The sequence below is a fragment of the Aquarana catesbeiana genome, linkage group LG01 (genome assembly GCF_042186555.1).
Source record: "Aquarana catesbeiana isolate 2022-GZ linkage group LG01, ASM4218655v1, whole genome shotgun sequence".
NCBI classification, from domain to species: Eukaryota; Metazoa; Chordata; class Amphibia; order Anura; family Ranidae; genus Aquarana; species Aquarana catesbeiana.
This window is the reverse complement of record NC_133324.1, coordinates 726,971,822-726,990,346: the sequence shown is the minus strand read 5'-3', so window position 1 is coordinate 726,990,346 and position 18,525 is coordinate 726,971,822. Positions and strand designations below refer to the sequence as shown.

The window sequence follows — 18,525 nt, the reverse complement described above, 5'->3', positions numbered from 1 at the left end:
GAAGCTTTTCGTCATTTTGGTGGTATAGTATGGTTCACCTATGATGAAAATTTTAGACAAAAATTAGCGGTTCACCCAGCCTTACAATGGGGATGCAAGGATGTGGGTTTATGGTTGAACCTCATGCTACCACAGAAACCACAATTCACATCTCGAGCCGTGACTCCGCAGAATGCCTTTCGCAAAGGCTTCTGTTTCGCCTTTAATGAAGGGCAATGTAAATTCCTATCAAACTGCAGGTATAGGCATGAGTGCTCTTACTGCAATGGGACCCATCCCACTAGCAGGTGTTTTCGGAAGTCAGCAACAACTTCCCTCCCATCATTACCCGGGATACTGGTGGCAAAGGCCATGACACCAGTGAGTTTGCCAAAAATGCAACCATGGTTAGATCATTACCCAGACCGCACGATGGCTCGGCTGCTAATTGATGGTTGGCTTCTTGGTTCCCTCCTTTCTGGGACAGGATGCGTTTTGGTTAAGAATTTACGTTCTGATAGGATTCATCCTGACATTGTCCAGGATAAGATAACTAAGGAAGTCAATGAAAGACGAGTAGCTGGCCCTTTTTCATCACCCGCCTTTTGTAAATTTCGGATTCTCCCCTTTGGGCATTGTTCCCAAGAAGGAGCATGGTAGTTTCAGGCTCATTCACCATTTGTCCTATCCAACGGATGCTTTGCTTAATGATGACGTTTCAGAAGTAATAGCCCTTGTTTCATACTCCTCTTTTGATGAAGCACTCGTGCTTTTAAGACGTTTTGGGCAGGGAGCATTGTTAGGGAAGGCAGACATCAAATCTGCCTTTCGGCTGCTACCCGTGCATCCACAAGGTTTCAATTCCCTGGGTTTCCAATTTCAGGACAAATTTTATATCGATAAATGTATGCCCATGGGTTTGTCTTTATCGTGTTTTTATTTTGAGGCTCTCTCTAAATTTTTACATTGGGTTTAGTCGGAATGCTCCCCTGCTGGAGGTTTCCTGCATTATCTAGATGATTTCTTGTTCATACGTCCGGAGGACTCACACTTATGTCTTGAGTCACTGAACACATTCTTCCATATTTGTGATTCCTTTGGAATCCCCATTGTGCACGAGAAGATGGTTTTTCCGTCACCCACTATTGAGTTTTTGGGGATTACTATTGACTCCTCATTGTTGGAGTTTAGACTGCCCAAGGAAAAATTGCACCGTATGAGATTAATGATCTCATTATTTTTTAATCTAAACGCAAAGTGTTGTTAAAGGAGGCGCAATCTTTATTGGTCTGTCTTTTTACATTTGCAGCCAGAATCATCCCAATAGCCAAAATTTTTTCTAGGCGTTTTGCTTTAGCTACAAAAGGTTTGAAGAACCCATAATCTCATATCTGCATCTGTGAGCGTCAAAGAAAACTTGAAAATTTGGGATTCTTTTCTTTGTAATTTCAATGGGTCCACTGTCTGGTAACAATCTTTTACGAATGATTTTCAGCTGAACTTCTTTACGGATGCCGTGGGTTCATCAGGCTTCGGTGCCTTTTTGGATGGCCATTGGTGTGCCTCTGAATAGCACTCCAGTTGGCTACATAACATAGTCCTCATTGAATTATTTCCGGTGATAGTCTCAATTGTAATGTGGAAAGAGCAGTTTATGAATCGAAGGGTTATAGTGCATACTGATAACAAAGGTGTACTCTTTGCTATCAATATGCTATCATCCAGATCGGAGCTAGTCATTAAGCTTGTACGTTTTTTAGTGTTGCACTGCACGCGTTTCAATATTTGGTTAAAAGCACATCACATGTCTGGTTTTGATATAGCTGCTTTATCTCGTTCACAGTTCCAGAGATTCCGGGAATTGGCTCCATCAGCAGATCAGCACGGCACCCTTTGCCCAGATTTCCTCTGGGGCTTGATTTGGGACCGATATCTACTCACCTCCAGAATTCGGTAGCGCAGAAGACATGGCGGCAATATAAACTAGCTTGGTCCAAATGGTGTTCCTTTTGCTCTAGCATGCTTATTGATGTCTTTTGGTGGTAATTAAATACCACCAAAAGAAAGCTCTATTTGTGTGAGATCAAATTAGATAGGCCGTCAGTACATCAGGACTGATACATTTTCAAACATGTGTACCAGGACAAGTCTGGAGGCGAGTATACGGAGTTCCCAGCACAGCTAGAAAAACTGACCATGTTATGCTATCCTGCTTGGCGTGGTCAGTTTTTAATAGGAAAGCAGAGGGACTGGCAGGACTAGCAGGGGCTTCAAATAAAAGCAATACAAAGAGCAAGACACTTTCTCATAAATGTACATTGTACAGCAGGCACATATCAAATATGGAATGTTGGCATAACAAATACTTTAATGTCATAATGAGCTAGTATCCAGGCCACAATGACATTACTCCCGTGCATGGGAGTCATGATTGCGGCACAACGCTCTGAAATGACAGAACACTCCAATGTGTCATCCATTAAGAGTGACATCACTGGCTGCTACAAATGTAATCATCTCCTAAACGGTGCATGTTTACTAGGTATTCACTGCACCTACAGGTAAGAATTATAGGCTTACCTGTAGGAACAAGTTAAAAGAGTGGACTTTACTACCACTTTAAAGTGTTTCTACTATCTGCAGCTAATCAGGTTGCAGTAAATTTTTCAGTTGACACCGGGGGGGGGGGGGAATATATAGCAGGTCAGGTTGCAGTACAGGAGCACATCAAAGCAGTTTGAGGTTACTTAAAGCTGATCTCCACATTTAACGTCCTTGAAATAGTTCATTTGGACCAAGCTGGCCCAAACAAACCATTTACTGAACTAATAGGTGCACTTGCTGAGCATGCTGTATTAACTGTATGTAGCCTCATCTACATACAGTACAAAGTACTGCCTTTGTTTGCCTGGACCTAAATTAGCAATTTAGCCATCACCCTACAGGAACAGCCCCACTGCAAGGGTTATTTGCCTGGAGTTTGACTTTAACCACTTCCCATATTTCTTTCAAACTTAAAAAAAAAAAAAAAAAAAAAAAAATATGTTTGGGGGTTCTAAGTAATTTTCTTGCAAAAATAAAAATCTTTTTTTTTTTTTTTTTTTTAAGAGGCCCTGGAAAATAAAATTGTGGGTGTAGTAACTTATTTTGGCCCACAGTATTTGTGCAGCAGTTTTTCAAATGCAAAATAATTTTAGTGTACACAGACAATGCAATATCCAATTTATTGTTAAAATATATAATAAAATATGTTACAATGAGTAGATAGATACCAAACATGTCACACTTTAACCACTTGCCGCCCGCCATATAGCAGAATTTCGGCGGCAAAGTGGTTTCAATATCCTGACTGGGCGTCATATGACGTCTGCAGGATATTGAGCCACGGCGCGCATTGCGGCGATCGTTGTTGCGGGGTGTCAGACTGACACCCCGCAACACTGATCTAGGTAAAGAGTCTCTGACGGAGACTCTTTACCACGTGATCAGCCGTGTCCAATCACAGCTGATCACGATGTAAATAGGAAGAGCCAGTGATCGGCTTTTCCTCACTCGCGTCTGACAGACGCGAGTAGAGGACAGCCGATCGGCTGCTCTCCTGAAAGGGGGGTCTATACTGATTATCAGCACAGCCCCCCCTCAGATCCCACCCAGGGCCACCAGGGAAGCCGCCAAGGACCACCAGGGAAGCCATCCACACTGGACCACCAGGTATGCCCCCTAGACCCCAAGGGAAATACTAATCTGTGCCCATGCAGCTGCCAATCAATGCCCAGGCAGCTGCCAGTGCCCATTTACAATGCCTACCACTGCTAGTGCCACCAGGGATGCCCATCAGTGCCACCCATAAGAACCCATCTTTGCAGCCTTTCAGTGCCCAGTGCCACCCATGAGTGCCCATCAGTGAAAGAGAAAACTAATTTACAACATTTTTTTTTAACAGAAACAAAAGCAAAACTTTTTTTTTCAAAATTTGTTTTTTTAATTTGTTTAGCAAAAAATAACCGCAGAGGTGATCAAATACCACCAAAAGAAAGCTCTATTTGTAGGAACAAAATGATAAAAATTTAGTTTGGGTACAGTATCGTATGACCACGCAATTGTCAAATTGCGACAGCGCTGAAAACTGAAAATTGGTCTGGGCAGGAAGGTGTATAAGTGCCCTGTATTGAAGTGCTTAAGATTGCATTCCAAGGGTGTAAGCACCAACTACGGTACCTAAAAATCTCCATAGGCATTGCTTTAAAAGCCTTTACAGGTTACTAGTTTAGAACTACACAGGCAGTCTAGTGCTAGAATTACGGATATTGCTGCCGTTCAGGGTGATACTTCCCATGTGTAGTGCGATCACCGTTTACAATTGCGTGCTATAGTTATACATGCGTTTAGATTTGTGCGTGAGCAAAGGGGGACGGGGGCGCTTTAAATTTAATTTTTTTTATTTAGTGGTATACCATAAAATTGCAACTTCACAGAACATGTAATCAAGATGAAAAGGCATTGGTACATTCAATATGCAGGCGCATCCTGCCAGAAAAAAAGATCACTTGGAGCAGTTGTCAAGAGGATAAAACTATATGTGGACATATAGCCCAAGCAACCATTAAACAAGTGCATCAAGGTTTAGGGACCCCTCAGGGTGGCTTGTGTAAATGCCTACTCCTGAAGTGTAGAGGAGTCCCTCTATCTTCTGAAAGAAGTTGCTGGTAATTAGGGGAAGTCTGATGTGAGGCATCCAACTACGGTCTGAGCATACCAATTTATAGCTAACATGAGAGAAAGGAAAACAGGGGTAGAGGAAAGAAAGGAGGAAACAATGAAGGGGAAAAAAAAAGGTTGAGAAAGAGGGAAAAAGAAAGAAAAAAAAAAAAAAAAAAAAGGGGGAGGTTGTATTGGAGGGAATGTTCCACCCAGGGAGTGAGGAAAGCCAGTGCATATTAGGCAATATGAATCTCAGGCACAGAGCAAAAGCTTTGCAAGTTAGAGAAAATTACTATTTTACACTGTCCCTTAATTTTTTTTTTTTTCAACTTTATTGCTATCACAACGGGTTGAACAAGATCCTTGTAATAAAATTGGCCATGATAGGTCCTCTTTATGGAGAGCTGGGGTCTACTAAACCCCAGATCTTTCCTGTGGCCTCCAATACAGTTGGTCACCCAAGCAGGATCTGGTGCCTGAACCAACATTACAGGCTGCCCCCACTGCATAGGGTCCGCATCCAGTTCTCAAGATATTACCAAGGTTACACGGATCTGGATACAGTGTTTTTATTGTATTGAAGGAGGCAGTGAAAAGTTGATTTAACAATCTGGAAGAAAGAAAATCGGTTAAGCATAGAAAACTTCTAGCACAAAAAAAAAAAAAACAAAACAAAAAAAACCAAAAACACAGGACTCAAAGCTTTTCAATGTCCAATTACCTGACCATAGTAGTCTGTAACCCAGGGTCTACAAATATCCAGCCTGTGCCATGTACTGGGCAATTCAGATATGGAGAGTTTGGTTACTGGGGTCATTACCACAGCCCTGGATCAGACTCAAAGATTTCTCAAAAAAACTGGCCTGACCTGAATAGCAGAGCCCTGTGCCACTGGAACACAGCTGAGATGTCACTGTCGACTGTCGCAGAGAAACCACCAGTACACAAACTGGGAAAACTTGTGCTAAATATCTAACAGAAGGGATGCTCAAGATTTTCCATATCCAGCATGAATCTACCAGTAACTGTTGACAAATTCTTCAAATTCAAATGAAAAATCTAGTAAAGAGGAAGGAGACCTCTTTACTCCTGAGGACACCAAGCGAAATCAAGCACATTCACAATTTGCAGAAAAAATAAAAAGGTTTATTTATTGTTTATTTTGCAAATGAGCCTGCAAAGCATTTGAACCGTGATCAGCGACATGTCAGCCTCCTGAAACCCTTTCCTCCAGCTCCCTGTCCATACTAGGGTACAGACTTTCAATTCGAGTTAGAGGAAGTAGTCAATGGACTATATATTCCATCGAGAACATGTCCACCTGCACGGTGCCGAACGGAATTTGCAGTTCATTTACAGATCTTCAATCGATACAGATGTACCCCCGTACTGTAACACTGATTTCAAATCTGACAGCTGCAGCACAGTGACACACTATCAGAGGGGGGGTATATGTAGGGGTGGGGGGAGTCTGGCACCATGCAACACCCTAAATATAGGTGTAACATGGTCCTTAAAAAGATGGACATAGCCTCTAATCACCATTAGTCGATGGACAATAGAGAAATGCTATTAGCTTTTCGCAAGTGGCCATCCATAAAGGACAAACTGATGCTGTATCTCAAGTTCTACCACATTACACTGCTCTGCCATAAGTTTTAATGGTACATCCAAAGCAGCACAATGCACCATCTGTATGGTGGTGTGTTTAAAAACAAAAAACAGTTCAAGTTTTTGTCAGCATCAACAGACATTGATTGCCAGCCAACTTAAAATTAAACACTTTACATGACCACAATGCAGAGTAAAAAATATCCAATTGTACAGATTACAAAAATTATTGCATTTATTGCTAACACACATACTTGCTGGCACTACAAGATGCGTGCTCTTAACAGAATTGTAAGATGCACTTTAAGGCCTGGTTCACATGGGTGGTGGTAAAAACAGGTTGAGACTTGGTCTTACTGCCCCTCAACCACCCACCAAAGAAACACACAGCCTCTTGGGGTCCAACACCTGCTGCACTTTACTCGAGGCTGTGGCAAAAAGCTGGATGGGGCTGTACCACAACTAAGGGGCTTGCAGTTGCTGTGCAGTATTTTACACAGAAAAACACCCAGTTCAGCTGTAAACCACTTCAGCCCCGGAAGAATTTACCCCCTTCCTGAAGGGAAGAGTCTTTTGGTGGTATTTGATCACCTCTGCGGTCTTTATTTTTTGCGCAAAAAACAAAAAACTATTTTTACTTTTTGCTATAATATCCCAATTTTTGTGTTTTTTTTGTAAAAAACTTTTTTCCCCCCTCAGTTTAGGTCGATATGTATTCTTCTAAATTTTTTTTTTTTTGTACCAAAAATTATCGCAATGCAAAAGCATATATTGATTGGTTCGCGCAAAAGTTATAGTGCCTACAAAATAGGTTATTGATTTAAGTCATTTTTATAATTTTTTACTAGTAATGGCGGCTATCTGCGATTTTTATCGGGACTGCAACATTGCAGCAGACAGATCGGACACTTGACACTTTCAAGCGATCAATGCTATAAATAGCCGATTACTGTATAAATGTCACTGGCAGGGAAGGGGTTAATACTAGGGGGCAATCAAGGAGTTAAATGTGTTCCCTCACTGTGTTCTGAGAGGATGGGACTGACTGGGGGAAGAGACCAATCGGTGTTCCTATATACTAGGAACACACAATCTGTTTCCTTTCCCCTGACAGAATGTGGATTTGTGTGTTTATACACACAGATCCATGTTCCTGCTCTGTCACGAGCGATTGTGGGTGCCCGGCGGACACATGCATTGGATCCTCAGTGACGCGGCAGGCGTGCACCCCCTATACCCCTTAAAGCGGCCACCGTACATCTACGGCGATTTGCGCAGGGGAGCCATTCTGCCGCCAAGTTGTTAAAGAAAAAAAAATATCCACCATTAGAGGGGCAGTAGATCGTGCTCATGTGAATGAGGCCTTTCGCCAGGACAGATTCACGTGCTTTACAATAAAACTGTACTGCATTACTGTTTACTAGGGTACATGTATGGCACTGCAAATGCAATGATAGCAGCAACACCTAAGCCAGCAAGTTTAACCACTTGAGGTCCGGGCCATAGCCGAATGACGGCTACAGCGCGGACCTCAATTTCCGGGAGGCCGTCATGTGACGTCCTCCCCTGTGCACGTGCACTGGTGATCACAGATCCGAGTCCCGGCCCCTTACCATGTGATCAGTTGTCACCCAATGACAGCTGATCACATGATGTAAACAAAAGCTCGGTGATCAGTTTTGTTTTCTCCTCACGCTGACAACGTGAGGAGGGAAAAAAAAGCCGATCACCGGCTTATGTCAAAAGGACATCGGTCCCGAAGAGGAAGGAGGCACATATGCCTCATCTGTGCCTGAAAGTGCCATCTGTTATCAGTGCCCAGCACTGCCACCCATTAGTGCCCATCACTGCCACCCATCAGTGCCGCCTCAACAGCATACATCAACGAAGGAGAAAAATTACCTGTTTGCAAAATTTTATAACAAAATAAAAAATATATAATTTTTTTTTTTTTTTAATTCTGTCTTTTTCAATTTTAACAAAAACTAAAAACCGCAGAGGTGATCAAATGCCATCAAAAGAAAGCTCTATTTGTGGGGGGAAAAAAAAATGATAAAAATTTGGGTACAGTGTTGTATGACTGCGCAATTGTCATTCAAAGTGCGACAGCGCTAAAAGCTGAAAATTGGTCTGGACAGGAGGGGGGTTTAAGTGCCCAGTAAGCAAGTGGTTAACATCCTTGCTGAATGACCACCTTTTTTTGGAAATGCCCACTTTGTGAAAGGATTAAAAAAAGGAAGAGGAAAAAACACACACAAGCAAATATTTATGAACAAATTAGATATGTATTAAATGAATATTACAAAATTGTGTCGTAGTTATTATTCCAAAGAAAATACAAAAATGGTCCTTTAATTTACATCGTATGTTTCAACAAAGGGAGAAAAAACACATTAACAATACCATTTAACGAAGCCTAATTTTATTACTTCCGATGTTAATGGTAAAAAATGTTCCAGCACAGCTGTTTTATTTAAAAAGAAAGGAGAACTACCTACAATAAGTACTATGTTCCTAGCTCAATAAACAGATGATCCTGATGTCTTTGAATGACATAATAGCAGATCAGTGTACAGTACATCTTATGAAGACCCGTAAAGAAAGAACTACTTCTGGAATTTACTGATTACAAAAAACACTTCAAAGCTTAAGCTTTTTCTTTCTTCCCCTGCCATCAGGAGCGCCGTCCATTTTCCGCTTCTGTGCCTGCAAAAAAAAAAAAAAAAATAATTTGTATAGATATTTAAATAGTCAAGTTTCTGAGATTGATTTAACAATATCTTCAGCAAACACCAAAAACATGGTGATACAAGAAATACATAAAAATTCTTAAATACTCTATAAGACCACCAGTTCCAGAACTATTAAATATTTAATGCACTTCATTTTCTCCTAAAGACAATTCAAACTTTCCCATAAATGCACTACACCTATTCTTAATGTAAACGCTTGCTTAAAGCCCCAGTCCAGACACCCCCCCACTCCCACCCATCTCTACTTTATTAGACTTCTCCCTCCTGTAAAGCCATATATACCCATCCAAGTTCCCCATATACTGTAGGTCTCTAGCCACCACCATTTCTTGGTCCTGCAGGGATTTTCAAGGGACCACAAAGCCAGCAATGTAATGGAGTAGGCCTCCACCCTCTTCTGCATCTGGACAGACATATTAAGGAGGGGGTCTACATTATGAAGGTACTGACATGAACACTCAAAAAAAAAAAAAAAAAAAAAAAGAGGACCCAAGCATGAAGAAAATAAAAAGACTTTGCAGTGTCATGTAACCACTATTAGCACTTGGATACAGCAATCAGATTGGGGGTTGAAATATGTTCTATAGAGGGGCTTTAAATCAAACTACGGTAATTTCAGCTGTACCTGCAAAATAGTAAATTGTTACCTTTCCCGCTGCTAAAATGGAGAAAATGCTACACAAAGTCTCTTCAGAAACTCTTTGAAGTGTGTTTCTGAAGGGACTTTGGGCAGTGATTGATCAATAGAGCAGTGTGGACAGACAAGCGTTTTCTTTCTTCCTAGAAAAGTACATCTTAAATAGCAGTGTCATTTTAACCACTTCCCAACCGGCGCACGCCGATGTAAGTCGGCAGAATGGCACGGCTGGGCAAATGGGCGTACAGGTAAGTCCCATTAAATTTCCCGCCGTGCCATTGCATGGGCGCCGGCCGGGGACTCCGCGAGTCAGGTCCCGCGGACTCAATCGCCGCGGGGATACCCGTGATCGCCTCACAGAGAGGACGAACGGGGAGATGCTAATGTAAACAGCATCTCCCCGTTCTGCCTAGTGACAGTGTCACTGATCTCTGCTCCCTGTGATCGGGAGCAGATATCAGTGACGTGTCACATCCCCCCTACAATTAGAAAGTACTGACTTAACCCCTCCCCGCCCCCTAGTGGTTAACCCCTTCACTGCCAGTGTCATTTACACAGGAATCAGTGCATTTTTATAGCACTGATTGCTGTATAAATGACAATGGTCCCAAAAATGTGTCAAAAATGTCCGATGTGTCCGTCATAATGCAGTCACAATAAAAATCGCTGATCACCACCATTACTAGAAAAAAAAAAAAAAAAAAATTTTATAAAAATGCCATAAATCCCCTATCTTGTAAACGCTATAACTTTTGCGCAAACCAAACGCTTATTGCGATTTTTTTTACCAAAAATATGTAGAATACGTATCGGCCTAAACTGAGGAAAACATTTTTATTTTTTGGGGAAATTTATTATAGCAAAAAATAATGCGTTTTTTTACAAAATTATCGCTATTTTTTTGTTCATATCGCAAAAAATAAAAACCGCAGAGGTGATCAAATACCACCAAAAGAAAGCTCTATTTGTGGGAAAAAAGGACGTCAATTTTGTTTGGGAGCCACATCGCACAACCGCGCAATTGTCAGTTAAAGCGACGCAATGCTGAATCGCAAAAAACGCACTGGTCAGGAAGGGGGTAAATTCTTCCGGGGCTGAAGTGGTTAAGAGCAACAAATGAAATCTAACCTGCTGCTTCAAGAGGACCTGAAATGTTGAAAGTGTGCCCAAAAAGGCAGGCAGAGGGAAAAGGACCAGTCATCAGTACTGCCTATGGGCTCCTTGCATCTGATCTCTAATACAGACTTACCATGTCTTGTTCTGCACTGTGTATGTGGAGGCAGGCATCTTGGTAGAGGGCTTTGCTTATTTTTAGAGCCGTCTCCCTGACGATTGGGTAATGAATGGAATAATATTCAAAATAAGCAGGCGGGAAGGTAAAGGAAGCACAGATCTACAGAATCGTGCAACCCGTAGTTGCAGGAAAGAAATTCGCACCGTCTATGGGATTCCTTAGGCTTTCCCTTTAGCAAGCACAGTGAGCAGCTTAGTATTGACATCAGCAAATTTCAAGAGACCGTCTGAAGTGTGAGCAGCAATGCTGCCTTTCACTGCTATACAACTATGAAGCTGTAGGCAAAGGTTGTGCCTAAGCACATGCATGTCTCACAAAGCACTTATATATTTCAGGAAGAAAAAAAAAAAAAAAAAGTACACTGCTCAGGTACCATACACATTTCTAGACGGTCCTTATAAGATGGCAAATCCTTTTCAGTTTAGGAGCACTTTAAATGCTTAAGTCCTCTCTGCCGAGTTGAGTGACCGACTTAGTTGAATTAAAATCAAGTGCCATTTTTTTTTTTTTTTTTTAAACAGAGTTAATGAGTTTCTGGACAGCAATGCTATGCTGTTGCGACACCGCATTTTACTTTGTTGGACGTAGTTCAAGTGTAATGGGGGATTACATGACAAAAAAGCTATGTTGTTACACAGGCAGAAGCCATCCTTTTAGTGCATTAGCCCTTTCCTCTGAAATAAAATGGTGCTTCTTTATTCCTGGAACAGTCCTACTGTCCAGATGCCTGGAACCTTTAATGGGTGGGTGACTGGCCTGTTCCTCATGGATTGCAGTCCAAGTCTTACAGATGTGGACTTCACCCCAGTGCCTGAATGTTACAATTTCCCCCAGCCTCTTGTGCCTTTTTTTTGTAAAAAAAAAAAAAAAAAAAAAAAAGCCAAAGATAGTGTGCAGACTTTTGTCCGACCCCTGGCAGTTGGAAAGATTTGTTTCTCACATTCAGGCTCCATCTCATCTTCTTGCTTAGCAGCAACTCAGAGTCAGGGCTTCAGCTCTTCTCCTAGACCACACAGCAGACTTTGATCCCTTCAACCCCTCACTTCACCCCCACGTAAGCCTCTATCACTTCTCAGGGTCAGGCTACCCTACTTACAAGCCTTGCCCAAGTATCAAAATTCTCAGTCACAATTTTACAACATTCTCACAAGGCATGGAAATGCCTATTTTGTGCCCCAAATGCCTGGATGCCATCTATTCTAGGAGGAACGTGTCAAGAAATAGCCCTCTACACTAGTGCCCCCCTATTTCTCAACTAAATAGGTCAAGTTTAGTTTTTTCCTTCCTGGAGCTCCAAATGTCTTATTTCCACTGGTACCTTTGGGCATCTACTCTTGCAATGTCCTTGTATTCAGGGATTTTAGGAGCAAATTGTCCAATTCTTCATGACCAGATGGGCTCACCGGTGACAATAGATCATTGGATTTAATTTCCAGACTCCAATATTTCATGCACACTCTTAAGTTTGTGCATGAAACTTGTAGTGCCAGAAAAGTGGTGACTCGTGCATGGATACAGGCTATACCTCCTACTGTTGCAGCCTGGATTAACAAAATAAACAATACTTTACCTTACAAAAAGGTCATCTATACCAACAGGGGCTGCCCAGGCAAATCTAATAAAAACTGGGATAGACTACAGTCTGTTGACTTGTACTGGTAATCTAATCTCCGTGGTTTATACTAACATTTGGGTCGCTTCCAATATGTCTGTGGATATAAATCCTTTATTACACTTAGGCTAACTGATGTTACTTCTTTAATAGCATATATTGCTTGCAATGGCTCTGCCTCTTGTCTGAGGGGTCTACTTGTATGTCAATATTTTCTTTAATTTTTCATGCTGTGTCACATTGTGAATCAGTGTTGCTACATATGAAACTAAACGTCCTAATTTGTTTCTTGCTATTGAGTTTTATGCCATTGTAGAGTATGCTGCTATATCATGTATTTTGTATGAAGCTCAATAAAGCTTGGATTTTTTTTTTTTTTTAAGTCCAGGTTTGTTCTAATCCTGGATGCAGTCTTCTTTAAAAAGGTTCTTCAGTACAAGCACTTTGAATCACTTACTGTTTAGATGTCATTAACATGCTAAGTTTTTTTTATTTAGGCAGCATCGATTGTGGCTTCAAACTTATAACATATCTGAAAGCTATCAAAGATTCCAAAAACTATTCCTGTCAAACAGCCAAGTTTTAAAAGACTTGTACTACCTAAAATACAAGCTACTCAGAAAGCTGTAACAAGAAATCATCATCTGTATTACAAGACAGATGAGAACACATGGATTTTCTTTATTAGTAATTTAGTTTAATGAAAGTCTTACCGAAGAAGGCTTTGGTCCACGTCTCTTTTTCTCTGCTTTCTCCTTCTCTTCCAACTCTAAGTTCTCCCGTTCAATCAATGTGATTAAAGTATTACATCTTCTTTGTAGTTCCTTAGGTGAAAAAGAAACAACCCGGTTATAGATTAAGTGCAACGTGTGTGCCAAAAATCATGCTTACAATCACAACTGTTAAGGAAAATAATTTTTTATCAAGCCAGCTATGGTTTTCCTAAACTAATTGACTAAGGTCTGCACTGGCCTCATCCCTACAGAAATGCTCATTCCAAAAAAAAAAAAAAAACAGGAATTCAAATGCAAAATTCCCTTCTAATATATGTAGCAGACCAGGTAGATTTTTGTAAAGCTAAGGTCCTATTGCATCTTATTACTATGTTTAAACTGTATGTATGTATTGGGTTCATAAAACCAATACTATCCTAATACTGCATAGCTGGTAAACCTAAAAAAACAAAAAACAAAAAACCTCTGTCACCATTTTGCATTGGTCAGCAATTAGCCTTTAGACAATATGGACTATAAAATCAAGCTGGTAGTTTTGTTATCCATTTTCCTAAATAGAGCAAAACATCTAATAAAAAAACCTTTTCCATCCAGTCTTTAAATGGATACTGCAAATATTTCACTAAAAATCTTTAGAGTGACACGTTGCTTACCATTGCAGTTCTTGATTTCAGAAACCAGTCGAATCTGAACTGTGGAGAGTTACGGATACATTGCCTCAGTTCATCGTACACATTTTCCTTATCAAAACCAAGTTTGTGTAGCATGCATATTAAAAAACGGTCTTCCTCTTCTGTGTAGTTCTTTCCTTTATTTGTGCCATATGATATCCTTAGCTGATGAAAAGGTGCTTTGTATCGACCAATCTATATATTTAAAACAAATAATTTGTTGACGTATTCGTAAATCTGAACAGCATAAGTGCAAGAAGAGTTTAAAAGTAAAAAAAAAAAGTTTAAAAAAGTAAAAAGTAAAAAAAATAAGATATTCCTTCACATTAAATTACCTTTGTATCCAGAGCTTTCTTGATGCTTATCCTCCTCTGTATGCGGGCTTCTCCTCTTTCTATTTGAGCCATTATTTTTTCTATATCTTGGAGCTCATTACATCTTTCCCAAAAGACGGCTAAATAAAAAAAAAAAAAAAAAAAAAAAAAAGAATTGATTTGATTGATGCACACGTACAAAAATGATAATTATATATCACCAAATAACCTAAATAGCATAATATTAGACCACCACTTTTCTTTCAAGAGAATGCAGTAACAAAATGTAACTAACACATAGTCACGTATTTTAAGATTAATACGCTACTTTTTTTAACCAGTTCCTGCTTGGCCTGGAGACAAATAACGGCCAGTCAGGACATTAGATGTTCCAGGTGGGTGTCATTTGACATCCTCCCAGAATGCCCCACAGGCCACGCTACGGCGTGTGTCAAGCGCTGTGTCCCCCAGACACCGCATATGACTGATCAGTGTATTGGCCGCTGCCAGTACCATCTGATCACTGTGATCAATCACAGCAGATAAGACGATTGTACACAATAAATGATTTGATTCAGGCCATTCATTATGGACAATTGTGTTGATCTCTGATTGGTCAGTGAGATGTGACCAATCACGGTAGCTTATAACAGTGAAATTCTGGTACAAGCAATCAATGTGTAAAAAAAAAAAAAAAAAAAATTCTATCACTTCTGCATAGTGCAGGGTTAATATGGTAACACTATTGCTCTGGTCAGTGTGAAAAAAAGATCTATAAAAAAGAAACATGTTTCTTTAAATTTAAAAAAATGTTTATTTTTCTTTTTTTTTTTTACAAACTGTCACCAGACAGGGTCCCTGATCACTACCACACCAGTTACATGACGTTGTACTGCACTGGTGACAGTATGTAAAATAAAAATAAAATTGTGGAATGTCTTAATTTTCCCCAAAAATTGACAAAAAAAAAAAAAAAAAAAATCACAACTTCAAAAAACTCTCCATGCCTCTTACTAAATGCCTTAAAATGGTCTACTCTCCAAAAAGGGGTCATGTGGAGGATATTTGTACTGTCCTGGCATTTCCAGGTCTCAAGAAATAGATAGGTCATCAGCACATCAGGATTGAGAAAATGTAGCAGAATGCAATTTGGTTTAAATTTATGAAGAAAGTTTATTTGCAACATTTAGCGAAGAAAAACAAGTTTTTCTTTAAAATCTTGGGTCTTTAATTTAATTTATTTAGCAAACATTGAAAACCCAGTGGTGATGAAATGCCACCAAAAAAAAAGAAAGATAAAAATCTCATATGGATACTGTGTTACATGACCGCGCAATTGTCATTCAAAGTGCGACAGCGCTGAAAACTAAAAATTGACCTGGGTAGGAAGGGGGCGAATGTGCCAGTTATTGAAGCAGTAAGGTCTACCAGTTTTAAGCAGCATGCAGCTTTGAGGCTTTTTGTTTATTGTGTCCGATTATGCACAGTCTTTTTAGTTTGATTTTTTTTTTGTACAAAAACGGTACGCATTCAAAACGAAAATCGTTCGTTCTGTTCCCATATGAAAAAAATATTGGAGTTTGTCCCTTCAAAAATTTATTTGGAAGGTTGGAACCAGCTGTCGAAAGCTGTGTACAGTGCATCCGGAAAGTATTCACAGCGCTTCACTTTTTGCACATTTTATGTTAGAGCCTTTTTCCAAAATGGATTAAATGTATTTTTCTCAAGATTCAACAAATGATACCCCATAATGACAATGTGAAAGAAGTTGGGAAATCTTTGCAAATTTATAAAAAAAAAAAATTTCCAAGTACAAGCATTCACAAAAAAAAAAAAAAATATATATATTGAAGGAGAAAATTGCACTACTACTATCGACCAGCTGCCAGCATCAGCAATAAGACTAATTGCATAAGAAAATAAAGGACAAGGGAGATGCAGTGCTAAAAACCGGAGTAAACCCAGTAAACCAGATAAAATGTCCGGGATGATATATAAAATATAAAGTGCTGCGTACAGTGCTAAATACATATATATTCAAATGAGTGATCCTGGAAGTGAATCAATGATAATGTGAAAACCTTTAAAATACTATAGCTATGTACTAGAGCTGCACGATTAATCGTCAATCAAAATCGCGATCTTTTTCCCTTCCCGATCTTCAAAACAGCATGTCACGATCTTTCTAACAAGTGCAGAGAGTTCTCACAGCTGGGGAAAAAAAAAAAAATCCAGGCTGCCTGCCAAGTTTTATTACAAAAGGCAAATAAGTAGAAACTTTCTTTTCTATCTTTTCATTCTTTTATCAAAGGAAAGAACTGGCATGTAGACGAGGAAAGTTTAACCACTTAAAGACCAAACCATTTCTGAAATTTGTTGCTTACAATTAAAAACCATTATTTTCTGCTAGAAAATTACTTGGAGCACCCAAACATGATTTTTTTTTTTTTTTTAACCAGAGACCCTAGAGAATAAAATGGCGGTTGTTGCAATATTTTATGTCACACCGTATTTGCGCAGCGGTTTTTCAAATGCAATTGTTATTTTGAAAAAATACACTTTAAAAAAAAAAAAACTAAAAAAGTTAGCCCAATTTTTTTTTTGCATAATGTGAAAGATGATGTTACACTGCGAGAATTGTGAGAGAATCATTATCTTTATTCTAAGCAAAAAAAAAAAAATCGTGATCCTCATTTTAGCCAGAATCGTGCAGCTCTACTATGTACACAGTGCTAAATGCATATATAATTAAAATAGCGTGAAGCATACAAACTGATGTGATAACACAGATAAGGTATGCAGACCAATGATGGCCACAAGAAACTCACACAGAATGACCTGTAAAGAAAACCCCTTAAATTCGAGGAGTGAATGGCAACATAAAAGTCAATGAAACATAATAAAGTTCATAATGACGTGTTCAACCCCTTAAAAAATGATCCCAGGATATTGAAATTCATAGGATGCAACAATGAGGCTGAATCATGCAGAGTGAGATTCGCACACGACATCCGGGGATGTGCCTCCACCACCAGGGGAAGGGGATGGGTACTCTGACCCACTGCTACTGGCGTGTGTATCCACAGCTTAGGGTAAAACAGGCATGGACGACAGTCAGGAACTCAATCTCCGCCCCAAACTCCCAGGAATAGACTGGCATGCGCATACACCTGCAGCCATCAAACCAAGGGTGACACGGGGCAATGGCAATGTTCCTGGTACATCTGGTACTCCTTACATCCGGGAAGCAGCATGGATCATATGGGAAAAAAGAAGGCCTCCACATAGTGCAGATGAATCCAACATTAAAAACTGATTGAAATAAAAATATAAAAAAGGTACAAACATCGCTCCAGATGTGTACAAATAGTGATCACAAAGCAAATAAAAAAAACAAGCGCGGTGTGTAGAGCTGAGCAGGGTATGTACCCGACATGTTTCATACAAAAGTGCTTCAACTTTTGAACAGTTGAAGTACTTTTGTACTTCAAATAAAAAGACCCAGTAACGTCGTTTGTCCGTATAAGTCTCCGCAGCTGCTCAGGTAAAACACTTGGGCAGCTGCCTACACTGTCCTGTCCCCTCACCAATGCGTGTTGACACAGGAAAATGACATGTCTTCCTCAGGGGGTTTCTCAAGCCTTATTTTCCATATATGTACTGAGGACAACAACACTGAAAAACCTAGGATCCTGCAGAGTCCATATATTTAGAGCCCAGAGGTGGTTCAACTGATTACAGACCAAACTTGATTGTGCGGTCACACAACCCGAGGTGAGCAGAATCACACAGTTTGTTGTCACTGTGGATTATTTTGGAGCACCATCACAAATTATTAGCTATATTGAAAATTACAAGAGGATTTTATTGATTCATTATACATTATTTTTTTGAATTTTGTTTCACTTATTTTTAAAGATGTAATATAAATATTTGGCACGTATAGCACATTACTACATAGAGTATTCACAAAATGTATTGGTTTGTGTACAGGATATATGATGTTTTGCACATTTAAGGATATTGATCTCTAGGTATTGCACGTTGATTGGTTTATGTTTTTTTGAGCACAAAGATATGGGAGTGTAATTAGTGCCAGCAGCTGTAAATGTATATTATGGAGCATTGTTTGTAGAATTTTGAGGAAAATAATGAATTTAATTTCTTTTGGAATAAAGCTGTAACATAACAAAATGTGGAAAGAGTGAAGCGCTGTGAA

The 18,525-nt window shown here is 39.7% G+C and overlaps 1 protein-coding gene across 1 annotated transcript in view; it reads right to left on the bottom strand.

Annotated features, from left to right (window-relative positions):
- Positions 1–8,556: 8,556 nt before the first annotated feature.
- Positions 8,557–18,525, bottom strand: part of SMARCA5 (SNF2 related chromatin remodeling ATPase 5) — a 105,691-nt gene continuing 95,722 nt past the window's right edge. The window contains exons 21-24 of the mRNA XM_073604396.1: positions 14,328–14,446; positions 13,975–14,187; positions 13,301–13,411; positions 8,557–8,997 (exon numbers count right to left, since the gene is read on the bottom strand). Coding sequence (XP_073460497.1) covers positions 8,932–8,997; positions 13,301–13,411; positions 13,975–14,187; positions 14,328–14,446 — 509 coding nt within the window. The 3' untranslated portion in view covers positions 8,557–8,931. The remainder of the gene's footprint in view (positions 8,998–13,300; positions 13,412–13,974; positions 14,188–14,327; positions 14,447–18,525) is intronic.